The sequence below is a fragment of the Pongo pygmaeus genome, chromosome 6 (assembly GCF_028885625.2).
Source record: "Pongo pygmaeus isolate AG05252 chromosome 6, NHGRI_mPonPyg2-v2.0_pri, whole genome shotgun sequence".
NCBI classification, from domain to species: Eukaryota; Metazoa; Chordata; class Mammalia; order Primates; family Hominidae; genus Pongo; species Pongo pygmaeus.
Window position 1 is genome coordinate 125529773 of NC_072379.2, and position 14220 is coordinate 125543992.

General features: G+C 37.1%; 1 protein-coding gene across 1 annotated transcript in view; it reads right to left on the reverse strand.

Annotated features, from left to right (window-relative positions):
* The window catches only part of GRM8 (glutamate metabotropic receptor 8), a 938300-nt gene that overhangs the window by 89893 nt on the left and 834187 nt on the right, over positions 1–14220 (reverse strand). The window contains exon 11 of the mRNA XM_054495924.1: positions 3414–4345. Within this exon, the coding sequence (XP_054351899.1) occupies positions 3414–4345 (932 nt within the window). The remainder of the gene's footprint in view (positions 1–3413; positions 4346–14220) is intronic.

The window sequence follows — 14220 nt, forward strand, 5'->3', positions numbered from 1 at the left end:
TTATTGGAGGTTTTTTCTTTTCTTTTCTTTTTTTGCCTTTTTGAGTTTTATTTTCTTTTCCACTTTGAGGGTGTTTTGTTTTGTTTCCATCGGATGCTCTAGAAGAAGCAGAGTGCTCATTGGAGGTTGACAGTGTCATAACCCTTGTCTGATTATCCCGATTTTATGAGCCCAATTAAGGATGATAAAATATGTGTTTTAGAGATTTCTGCCATCCTTACAGCCCCTTACCATCCCTAAGGATACGTCTCCTGACTATTAATTACATTTTAATTTTTTCTCTTTTCAGTACAATTATGTGAGTTTGTGTTATTGCATGGCCATGCCTCAGTGGTCTACCCTTCCTTCACACCACTTTTCTATAGGGAAACCAAAGGTGCATTTATACCATCATTTAGTTGAATTCAGCAGTAGTTACAAATGATGTTATTAAAATCTATTGGGAAAAATGATACATCTTGATTCATTCAAAATGATTCATTCAAAAACAGAGGACAAAGGAATGTGGGGAAGTTAAATGATATATCATTGAATAAAGGCACTTCAGAAAGCTATCTGTCTTCATAACTGCTACAAGTGTCCTTTATAACTTGATTTTACCCAAACGTTTTTCAAAACATCTGTCTAAACTTTTCAACTAAGTTTAGTTGTTATTCCTGCTTCTTGTAATTTCAGAGAGACCTGTATGGTTCAATGCATTCTCTGACGTTATTCTGAGAAGAAACAATTAAATGCATACTGGAAGACATTTTGCTCTTCTACATGTTGTAAATTCGGTGTCACCAATGCACAGTTGCAGAATGCACAGTTCTGTTGTTTGCTTTCTCATCACAGATCTGACCCCTCACCATCTTCCCCTGCCTTGAGCCTGATCCTTTTCTGACTTTGAGCCTGGCACCTTGCTGGTGCCAGCAGGCATCAGGAAGGCATGGGCTGGGAGCCAGACTAAGCCTTGCAAAGGAGGCTCAGGGAAGCCAACTGACACGGGCTCAATAATTAGTTCAATGCCGGACACAATGCTCAATAAGGAGCTGCTGGGTTAATGGATGTGTGCGCTAGCTAGCTGTAGTAAACAATTCAAGTTGATAACATGGGGCTGATTGAACAGTACAAATGAAAATGGAGGACTGACCAGCTGTTTGGTCCTCCAAGGTCAATACAACATTTAAAGCCTTCTTGTAGAGATATACAAGTTTTGTTCATTTTTAATATTCATGTCAATAATTTAAGCTGTGTGAAAACATGAACATTCTCAAGCATTTATTCTTTTTTTTTGATAGAGACCAGGTCTCACTCTGCTTCCCAGCCTGTAGTGCAGTAGCATGATCCTAGCTCACTATAAACTTGAACTCCTGAGCTCAAGCAATCCCTGCTGCCTCAGCCTCCTAAATAGCTTGGACTACAAGTGCACGACACCATGCCCGGCTAATTTTTTATTTTTATTATTGTAGAGATAGGGTCTTGTTATGTTTCCCAGGCTTGTCAATCATTTTATGTATTGTCTTGAATAATAAAAGAAAGTTGGACAGAGAATAGCAGGTAGCAAATTTTCAGATGTAGATTTAGGGTAACACAAAACTTTATAATGTGAAGTACCTCAGTACCAAAATCTTAGTTATTTATAATATGATAGCCCTTGATGTAGAGCTAACTTAAATTCAACATTTCCATGACTAAATAATTTGTGGACTCTAAAATATTCTCAAAATTCCTAGAGTTAGCATTTCTTAATTGATTTCTTTAGCCTTTTTCACATTCAACTATATTCTAAATACAAAATGAATCCATTAACATATTTTATAATGTGTCTTTCAGTGTGCTTCTTAGATTTAGTTTGATTTCAGAAAGCTAAGAAAGAATAAGGAATTTTGCTAGCCACGCTCAATCATATCTGCATAGGCATAGCTATATAGACACCCATAAAATTATGCATAATCCCCAGGTTTTCAAATGAATGAACACCTCCCACAGTCTCAGCAACACAGGGCAACCTCCAACCTCTGGCATATTCATGTGTCCATTTCACTGTGAAATTCTTATCATCTTCATCACTGCTCCTCAGGGGGCATCTACAACTCTGCAATGTTATTGTTCTGAGAGAAAATGGTTATTTTTAAAAAATTTCCTTCCAAAAACCTATTTAATAGAATCACAAGTTTATTCTCTTCAGCAGCAAGTTTGCTGAAGTACATTATTTGTCCAAAAATAGTTGAAGGCCACATTGATTGAGGAAGGGATGAATACTCATACTAATGAGCTTTCTGTCCTGTTGTTGTGGAAATTTTCTGTGAACTTGCTGGGATTTTCTGCTGGGTCATGCAGAACCTCCTCGGAATGTTATAGCCTGGGAAATGTAATTACCCCAGGACATTTCATTTTTCTCACAATTTCTGGTGTCAGAGGATGGAACAATCAAGTCCTCATTCTGAAAGGACTCTCTCACATGCCCATCAGGGCAGAAGGGTTATCATTACAGAAAGACAGCATTCTCCTCTGTTTTTCAAGCTGGTTTAGCTCCATCCCACTACCCAAAAAGTGGAATTCAGAGTTCTCTTAGTTCTCTGCTTTTCTGTACATAGAATTACAACATCCAACTTGGCAAACACTCCCTTCCTATACAGATATTCTTTACCAGCAGTATTTTATGTGGAAAACATTAACAAGAGATTAGTGACAAAACAAATTACTTTGGGGGAGTCCATTGATCTTTGCCTTCTAAAATTTATAAGCTGCTTTATATAATTATCCATAGTTGCCTTCTTTACCCTTATCATCAACTTCCACATATGAAAAAGTAACAAGAATGGGGACTGAGAAGAAATAGTAAGATGGTTCAGACTGAACGAAGCCATTCAGTTTTTGTATGTGTGTGTGATTATTTCACTATAAACTCTGCTTCCATGACTAAAATCATCATAATTACCAAGTAATGGCTTTATCCCAGAGTTACATTAGAACAGAAAAGAAGGCATTTGTCATGCAGTGGCATATCTCGGGGACAGCTCACCTCTGTGAAGCATGTCTGCCCTTTCTTCCTCCCTCTTTTAATTAACATTTGGAAAAGAACAGTGATGTTACCAGATAGCAGAGCTGGGAAGGGAGACTCAGAAAGCGATGTGAGCTTTGTCAATCTTCAACCTTGCCAAGGAGGACACATTAAAGTGTTTTTCATGGGAAATCAGGCTTTGTCAACACAAATTCAAAGCAATGTGACCTTGATGGATGGAGATATATATATGTGTATATATATGTATATATGTATATATGTGTATATATATGCACGATAAGTAAGAATAGCACAGACTGAAGCATCTTTAGAGAATATAAGTGAACCAAATAAAACGAGGAAAAGCATCCTAAAAGAGGATGTTAAATCCAGGAAAAAGTTGTCAAGTGTATTTCCTTCTACTTACCTTTTCTGCTGACTGGGCTGTACCAAAAAAGATGGGGATGAAAGCTAACCAAATGATGCAGGTAGTATACATGGTAAATCCAATAGGTTTGGCTTCGTTGAAAGTCTCTGGGACACCTCTCGTTTTAATGGCATAAACAGTACAAGTGACCATCAAGAGGATACTGTATCCAAGTGAACAAATGAGTGAGAGATCAGAAATGTCACACTTGAGCACTCCCCTGGCCTTCTCTGGATCTAGTGTCCGCTGCTCTCCATAGTCAATGATGATGTGGGGGGGATCCACAACAAACCAGACAAACACTCCAAGGAGCTGGACGGAGATGAGGCTGAAGGTGATCACCAGCTGAGATGCTGGACTAATAAACTTGGGCGCTGTGACAGATTTCTTCCCCTGCTCAAATATTCGGTGGATACGGTTTGTTTTGGTCAGAAGGGCTGCATAGCTGAAACACATGCCAAGTCCTAGGAAGATCCGTCGGAAGGAGCATATGATTGTATCTGGTGCTGCAATCATTAAAAAGGTGATTGAATAACAGAGAAAAATCCCTGTTAGGAGCACATAACTAAGTTCGCGTCCTGAAGCCCTCACAATGGGTGTGTCATTATAGCGGACAAAGGTCACGATCACAAAGGTGGTGGCGATGATTCCCAATATTGCAACAAACACAGGCACCACAGCCCAGGGAGAATGCCACTCCAGTTTGATGATGGGGATAAGCTGGCAGCCTGTGCGGTTCATGTTGGGTCTCTGATCCAGAGGGCAAAGTTCACAAGACAGCTCATCCACCTGGTAGTTGTAACCTTCACAGCGTTCACAGTGCCAGCAGCAAGGGACCCCTTTCACCGTTTTCTTCCTCTCCCCCGGCTTACACGGCAGGCTGCAGACAGACGCCGGGTGAGTATGTTCTCTATGAGCCCACTGCATGTCTTCTACCTGTGGGTATAAAAAATTAATGAGCCTTCCATTTTTCTCCCATTTATAATATCCTAATCCTAGCCACGGGTTTGTAATGAATCACAGAATGCTGACAGTACAAATACAGTTTACCATAATAAGAGTCTAGTTTTTTTTTTCCCTGATATTGACTTTATGAAAGTGTTAAGTGACTGGATCCAAAAATCATTCACCTCATCAACTTGATGAGTGTCATTAGTTTCCATTTACCTCCTCAATGCTGACCAATGTGACATCTGGAGAGAGATTTATTGCTCGAAACAGTTTTAAAACTAAAAAAATAAAATACAAAAAAATAATAAGAAGCCCCGTAGAAAGATGCTTTAGAGTTAATCACAAACATAAATGCCAGAATCCCTGAAACACTGTGTTAGGATATAAACATATATAAAAGATGATCCATGTCTTTCTACCATACTTAGGGAAATTCAAATCACACTGCATCAATTTTGAAAGGAAATGGCAAAATGAGTTACTTTAATCTCTGACTTTCCTCATGTGTTCACGGAGATAACTATATTAATGTGTTTTGCCCTGTTTAGGCTTGAAATATCCTTTTTTTCTTCAGTCTCGCATTTCCATGTTGTGCAAAACACCATGCTGAATGAGATAACTTGATGGCAATGTTTTTTTACTGAACGAAAGTGGCCCTATGGTGATTTAAAGCAGGGAAATTAGTACAAATGAGATTTTCCCTACTTTACTTAGTATCTGCTTCAGGGCCTTAAAATCCAACCTTATGCTTTCAGGTTAAATCATAGAATAACTCTATCGAGATACAAGCAGTTTGTGAAAGAGACAGTGCCAATCATTGATCTCTTACCTTGAATTTGTTTTTCTTATTAGACACACAGTAATTTTAGCAGAATGCTAATAGGACAAAACTGAAAATTATGGATGACAGGAGACCACTTACTATGAAAAGCAGCTACTATAAAAGGTAAGCTGTATGAAGTGAGTAATTTTTTCACTGGTGTGAACAAACAGTGACTGGCATACAATTTGCCCTCAATATATATTTGTTGAATTCATGAGGGAGAAAGGATGGGAAAGGCACCACAGCAGAGCCCTGAGGAATAAGCAGACAGCTTGGAAGTACTAGGATGTGGAAATAGAGGGTACTCAAGAGGAACAGAAAAGGGAGATGAAGGAGTGTTTCAGAAAAAAAGAAAAACTTATTTTCATAAGTTCACCTTCACTAATAATCCAAAAGAATTACTATACTTTGCGGTAGTCAGTCCCCACCATGGCCCCCAATAACCTCACTTCTGAAAATTCATGTACTCCTGTGGCCCCCTCCGACTTTGAATAGGGCTAGTCTGTGTAAACAATAGTATATTCCAGAAATGATGATATGTCTCTTCTGAGGCCAGGTCATAAAAGGCATTTTGGTTTTGGCCTTGCTCTCTGCTGGATAATTCACTCGAGTGGAAGCACTCCAGTGTCACTGATGCAGGACAGACGAGCCCCAAAGTGGGACCAAGCCTGCCAGAATTCTTGGCTTCACCCAGTAAAGAATTCAAGGGCAAGCTGATGGCGGTTAGAAGAAAACAGCTTTACTGAAGCAGCAGTTATAGCTCCATGACTGTTCCTGCAGAGCAGAGTTACCCTACAGGCAGACAGCAGCAGCTCAGGGCAGTTCTGCAATCGTGTTTATACCTACTTTCTTTTATTATTATTATTATTATTATTATTATACTTTAAGTTTTAGGGTACATGTGCACAATGTGCAGGTTAGTTACATATGTATACATGTGCCATGCTGGTGTGCTGCACCCATTAACTCGCCATTTAGCATTAGGTATATCTCCTGATGCTATCCCTCCCCCCTCCCCCTACCCCACAACAGTCCCCATAGTGTGATGTTCCCCTTCCTGTGTCCATGTGTTCTCATTGTTCAATTCCCATCTATGAGTGAGAATGTGCGGTGTTTGGTTTTTTGTTCTTGCGATAGGTTACTGAGAACGATGATTTCCAATTTCATCTATGTCCCTACAAAGCACATGAACTCATCATTTTTTATGGCTGCATAGCATTCCATGGTGTATATGTGCCACATTTTCTTAACCCAGTCTATCATTGTTGGACATTTGGCTAGGTTCCAAGTCTTTGCTATTGTGAATAGTGCCACAATAAACGTATGTGTGCATGTGTCTTTATAGCAGCATGATTTATAGTCCTTTGGGTATATACCCAGTAATGGGATGGCTGGGTCAAATGGTATTTCTAGTTCTAGATCCCTGAAGAATCGCCACACTGACTTCCACAATGGGTGAACTAGTTTACAGTCCCACCAACAGTGTAAAAGTGTTCCTATTTCTCCACCTCCTCTCCAGCACCTGTTGTTTCCTGACTTTTTAATGATTGCCATTCTAACTGGTGTGAGATGGTATCTCATTGTGGTTCTGATTTGCATTTCTCTGATGGCCAGTCATGCAGAGTAAGGGGTGGATTATGCAGAAATTTCTAGGAAAAAGGTAACAACTACTGGGTTGCAGGTCACTGCCATGGAAAGTGGCTGTAACTGCCATGGCAATGGTGGGCATGTCTTACGGGAAGCTGCTTCTGTCCTGTCCCTGTTTTAGCTAGTCCTCAGTTTGGTCCAGTGTCCAAGTCCCACCTCCAGAGCCAAGTCCCTCCTACCTCATCATGAAAACTCTCAGCAGCCCTGTAGAAAGAATGGGGGCCTCCTGCCCACAACAAGCACCAACTTCCCATGCATGTGAAGGAGCCACCTAGAAAGTCATCATCCGGCTCCTGACAAGCCTTCAGGTGACATCTGAATGACATCTTGAATACAAACTCATGAGAAACCCTGAGCCAGGAAAACACAGCTAACCTGTTCCTGAATTTCTGACCTACAGAAATGTTGTGAGGTGATGTTTATTGTTTTAAACTGCTACATTTTGGAGTTATTTGTTCTGCAACAACAGAAAATGAATGCAGCTCAAATTAAACTTAGCTACTTGATGGCCACTTTTATTTTACTATCAGTGTAGTTATCTATCCAGAAGGCACACCCAGGGACAGCAACTGTATACTTCCAAAGCAGCCCAAAGTATGTAGCTTTAGCAATATTCCTTCATCATTCTTATGGTGGCTTACTCTTTGACAATCAGGTGACTGAAATTGTTCTCATGAATGATTACTTAAGAATGCTTTCCTTTCTTGAATCTAGGGTGAATGGTTGAGGCCAGAGAACTGTAGTCTTCAAGTTCTATCCTTTTAGAGGGCTGTCGAATTTCCTCAAAGTAGAGCAGAGACTTTGTGTCTTTAATTTCAGACATCCTCCCTTGAGAAAGTAGATGCTACTTCATCTGTCATATGTCATCAGGGCATTTGAGACTATTAGATCTATCCTGTCAGCTCACCACAAAGGAAATGTAATCTATTATAACCCTCTAGTTTCTTATTAGGTTTTAATGACTTAAAAATATTATATTTTATTTACTTATAAGATTGCAGGAAGAAAGAAATAAAGGTAAATGGAAGCACACAGTGATTTCTTTCAAAAATACTGAGAAAAAAAATGAAATGCTCCACTGGGTGCTTCAGGAATTAACTTTACAACCTAATGGACTCTTATAAGATAAGAAAATACATTTTTGAAGGTTATATTTAAAAGCTAATTACTGTAGAAACAAAATTGTATTTTGTTGGGAACTTCCATAGATTTACAATGTTCCTGCTCAAAAAACACAAAACAAAACAAAAACCGAAAAACAGCAAAAAAATATTAGAAACATTAAACTTCAAGAAATCTTAAAGGTCAGTTTCTCTAACCACATGTCGGAAGCTTTAATTCTCAATATGCTTTACTTCTCAGAAGAACATAAGACATGTTAAAAAAGAAATGTACCTATACTAGGTAAGTTTCATTACATAGGATAACTATTTATCATTATAAGCTAAATGTGAAATTTTCCTTGATAATTTTTTAATGTTTTGAACCAGTGAAAAAAACGTTTTTCATAAATTAAAAATAAAGTTATAAGAATAGGAAAAATACCACAGTTTTTTAACAGCTATGAATTTTCTTTAGGTAAAAAAAATAAGCAATATGTGTACCATTTTTATTATAAAGGAGACTGTAGTGTTATAGTTTATAAATTATGTTTTAATAAATATGTTAAATATGCATGCTAAATATGCATGACTTCATTTTCATCAAGGAATCTATGTTAAACTATGCTGTGAATTGGTTTCATAGCTAAAGTCTGAAAACCAACTAGTACCCACTTCAAGAAAGGACAAATAACAAATGCTTGAACAAGGATCTTACAAATACAGTAATATTTGAGACTAACAACTTATTTTACATAGTTGCTAAATGATGATTAAAACCAACACTATTTGGGCCGGATGTGGTGGCTCAAGCTTGTAATCCCAGCACTTTGGGAGGCCGAGGCAGGTGGATCACGAGGCCAGGAGATCGAGACCATCCTGGCCAACACGGTGAAACCCTGTCTCTTCTAAAAATACAAAAAATCAGCCGGGCGTGGCGGCGGGTGCCTATAGTCCCAGCTACTTGGGAGGCTGAGGCAGGAGAATGGTGTGAACCCGGGAGGCGGAGCTTGCAGTGAGCCAAGATCACGCCACTGCACTCCAGCCTGCGTGACAGAGCGAGACTCTGTCAAAAAAACAAACAAACAAACAAACAAACAAAACCACTATTTGAAAGTAAATGAAAACTGCCTAATTTCCACAGCTGTTACAAAGCATAAACAAAGATTATTCAACCCTGTTTATTGCTATATTAACAAATTATACCATCTTTCATTATAAGTATAAAGAGATGCCTTAACCATATATTTTTAAAATTTGCCTGCCTCACCTTTGGTATTATTCTGTTATTAAGACGTTTTCAGTCTAAAATACACAGTATAACAAATGGAGGATAGTTATACAGATAAATGTTCCAGGGACAAAACAATGGCCCATTCTTATCTTGACAATGTTTACCAATAGTGATGTATTCAATAGGTTTCAATCCAGTGCATTTCAGAAAATGTAAGTCATCAGCTGGTTTCTGCTGTCAAATCCTGTTATTATTGCAGACAAGTACACAAAGAATCATGAAACCAAAGTTTCTGGGTGAGTGTGTTTACATTTTTAAATTTTCAATCTTTTCAGAAAAGTCAACTAGGAGTACTGTTTTATAAACTCTTTAAAAAGAATATAATTTTTATAGAAAAATTTTCTTCTGTATAATTTTAATAACTCCTGAAGAAAGGATTACAAAAATGTTGAACAAGTAAAAGCCCCATTATAATTAATAATTTTCAGTATTCATTACAGAACTCTCAATCTAATATCTCTAATACAATGTTTTTCCTAAATATCAAGTGGTGTCTTTGTTAATGTGCTTACCATATACAGGATGTGGGAAAATTTTAAATACAATGTTTATAGATAACTGATACTTAGTCATACCATTCTTAACACATTTCCTCTTGCTCTATATGTAAGCATAGTGCTAATAATTATTTTGTTGACTAATTTGACACCTCGATATTCAAAACTCAACATGTCTGACTTAAGTAATGGAAGACTGCATGTGCAATTACTTCCAGAGACACTAATGATTATTTTTAAACCATTACTCATTAAATTTCATACAAATGCATATAATCTGCATGGGTACGTAAAATTGCAAAATTTAGTATCATATTTTGCATATCACATGATACACACATGAATGAGTACATGTTGCACAGTTAATTTGATAACAGAATATAAAATTATATAATTATATGTATTATATGTTTCCATATATATATATTTCTTAATATTCTGCATTTCCTTTGAGTCATGTACAGCTTTAAGTGACCACAAAGATAACAATATTTATCTCTTCTTCAAAGTGGCCGTGTCCTTTGAAAAATCTAATATGCTTGAGATGATCCCCAGGCTGAAATCCTATTTTTTTTGTGATGTTCCAGATCTATATAACCTTTAAAAGTGCGAAGACTTCTCCTATTTTAAAGATAATTTAAAATAAAATTAAGAAAAATATTTCATTTACATTAACATCAAAAATAAAATACTTAGGGATAAACTTAGTAAAAGAAGCGCATGACTTATCCAGGAAAAACTACAAAACATCATTGCAAAAAAGTGAAAAAAATAGTATAAATAGTTGAAAAGAAATCCTGTGTTTATGAATCAGATGATTTACTATTGCTAAGATAGCAATATTTCCCACATTGATCTGCATACATATTCAACACAATCCCAGTCAAAATCTCAGCTGGCTCCTTCACTGAAATTGATAATCTGATCCTAAAATTTATATGGAAATATAAGGAACCCAGAATAGCCAAAATTTTGAAAGCAAAGAATAAAGATGGAGTACTCACATTTCCTGATTTAAAAATTTACTACAAAGAATGTCATAATCAAGACAACATAGTACAGGCCTAATAATAAACAAATTAGTGGCATAGACTAGAGAGTCCAGAAATAAACCTCTACCTGTATGGTCACGTCATTTTTGACAAGATACAAAGAAAATTCAATAAAGAATTTTTTTTCAAAAAATGATGCCAAAATAACTGGATATCCATATGCAAAATAATGAAGTTATACACCTACCTCACACTGTATACAAAAATTAACTCAAAAAGGATCCAAGACACAATGCAACAACTAAAACTTAAAAACTCTTAGACGAAAACAGGATTAAATCTCTATGACCTTGTTTTAGGCAGTGTTTTTTAGATATGACACCAAAAGCAGAAGCAACAACAACAACAAAAAATAAATTGCAATTCATCTATGTTAAATAATTGTGTGGGTCAAGAGACACCACCAAGATTGTTAAAAGACAACCCACAGGATAGGCAAAAATATGTTCAAGTCATTATTATCTCTAATAAGGGATTTGTATCCAGAATATATTTTTTAAAAACTGTTAAAATTCAACAGTTAAAAGACCAATAATCCAATTACAAATGAGCTAATAAATTGAATAGACAGGTCCCAAAGAAGATAAGCAAATTGTCAATAGTGCATGAAAATATACCTAACATTATTAGCTATCAGGGAAATCTAAATCAAAACCAGTGCACCAACTAGGACTATTATAATAAAAAATAAAGACAATAGCAAGTGTTGATGAAGATGTGGATGAAGACATTTGGAATTCTTTGCATTGCTGTCGCAATGTAAAATGGTACTGTAGCTTTGGAAAATTTGACAATTTCTTAGAAAGCTAAACATACGGTTTTGATAAAACCTAGCAATTCCACTTCTAGGTATATATCAAAGATAGTTAAAAACATATGTTCCCACAAAAATTTGTGTATAAATGTTCATAACAGCATTATTCATAATACCCCCAAAAACTAGAAACAACCCAAATGTCCATTAACTGATGAAAGGATAAAAAATGTGGTATATCTATATTACTTAGCAATAAAAAGGAATAGTGTATTGACACCTACTACAAAATGGATGGACCTTGAAGACATTACACTAAGAAATGAAAGAAGCTAATCACGAAATACTAATATTGCACATTTTAATTTTATATATAATATCCAGAATAGGCAAATCCACTGAATTCCAGGAGCTAGGGGGAAGGAAATAGAGAATGACCACTAAAGGGCATGGGATTTCTTGGATTATGATGAAAATAGTCTAAACTTAGATATTGGTGATGGATGTACAACACTGTGAATATACGAAGAACCACTGAATTGCATACTTTGAAAGATATCATTTTTGGCATGTAAGTTATCTCTATAAAGCTGTTATTTAAAAAAATTGGAGACTAAGTTGATATTTTCAAGTGGTTTTAAGACTCAGTCCTATATTGCTGTACAAAAACATACTGCATGCCCATTTTGTTCAAGGCACAAAGTTCAATGTGAGAATTCAACAAGACAAAGACATGGTTCTTGCCCTCCAGACACAATGTAGATGGGAAGAGAGGAAAACAAAGACCAGTCACAGCTCACAGTGAGGCTCCCTTAGAGAAGGATGAGGAAATGGAACTGCTAGAGGAGCACACAGCAGGACCACGAAGCCCAGGGTTCATAGATATGCAGACAGCAGTCTGGAGGTTGTGCAGGAGACAAGGCACAGAAGAGGATCTCAACAGTACATCAGGCAAAAAACAAAATTACTAAGATATAGTCTCAAGAAGCCTTGACAAACTGGAGGAACTAAAAGTATTAAGAATAGCCGGAAGGTAAATAAAAGCAATGGCTGGAGTAGCAAGAAACAGGCCAGGAAAGAGGGTACATGTGAGATCATGAAGGGCCTTGTGAGCCATTGAGAGGAGTTTGGATGCCATCCTGAAGGTAGTTGGGATCTTCCATAGGGATATAGCCAGAATAAAGATGATGAGTCACATTTTAGAATCTCTGGACTGTAGGGTAGAAAGAAGACTGCAGGAGTCCAAGACTAGAGAGAAGTCAGTCACGCTGAGGCTGTTGCAGAATTCCAGATGAAAGATGATGACAGGAATCTGAGGAATGGCAGTGGCCATGGGAAAAATGTGAGGATTCTGTCAGCTGCTTCTTCAAGGACCATCTAAATTTGTTAAATACAGATTATCAGGTACAAAGGTACATACAAACAAGATTCCTGGAGCTAAGAGCTACTTGAGATCATAGCACTCTAATCATTAAATACTTCACTAGTGCTAAGGAATTCTGTTATGGGTTGAATTGTGTACCTCCCAAAATTCATATGTTGAAGTCTTATCCCTCAATATCTCAGAATGTGACTGTATTTGGAGACAGAATCTTTAAAGAGGTAATTAAAGTAAAATAAGATTACTAGGGTGGGACATTATCCAATATAACTGATGTTTTTACAAGAAGACAGAATTAGGACACAGGCACGGATAGAGGGAAGGCCATGAAATGGCACAAGGAGAAAACCATCTATAAGTCAAGGAGAGAGGCCTCAGAGAAAAACAACTTTGCCAACATCTTGGTCTTCTGGCCTCCAGAACTATGAGAAAATGAATTTCTGTTATTTAAGCCACCCAGTCTGTAGTACTTTGCTACGGCAACCCTACAAAACTAATATAGGCTCTAAAGGGTCAGCATTTGTATTAATAAAGCCTAGTCAAAAGATACCTCATTTGTCAGCTAATAAACGTGGATTTTTACTAGGGGCTGTACATACAGAAAGGAATAAAACAGTTTCTTCTTTCATACAATCACGGTCCATGGAACAGAAAGTCAATTAATCAGTAATGATTATAAAAATTACAAGTGATGTTAAAGAGTCATGCAAAGGATACTAGGGGAACATAGAGCTGGGGCACTTCAACATCAGCACAGGGGTAAAATGTTTCTCAGGGGAGATGAGACTGCCTTGAAAGATAAAATGGAACTGGAGAAGACAAAGAAAGGCATTTCAGGTTGGATGAATCCTATAAGCAAAAACACATTGTAAGCAATATGGCATGATTAGAACATGGTGTGTATGAATACAAGACAGCCAGTGGCCATATAATGAAGGGCTTTGTAATCAGCACCAAGTTTCCAGACTTTATTCTTTAAAGCTGTGCTGAGTAATTAAAGGACTTTTAGGCAAATATATGACATGATAGTATTATTTTTTAATTTTGGAGAGATCGCTGTGGTGACAGATCAGAGGGAGGATGGCAGAGAAGCAAGAATATGAATTAGAGACATACTGCCATAATGTCAGGCAAAACAAGACCTTGTGAATTACGTCTAACGTCTAAGTGGTGGTGATGAAGAAGACAGGATAGATTTGAGATACAGTAAAGACAACAGATCACGGTAGAGTAAGGGCAAAGGATGAATAAAAAGATGGGATCTAGTTTTCTGATTTGACATCCATCCCTAGCGTTTCACTTCTTTCC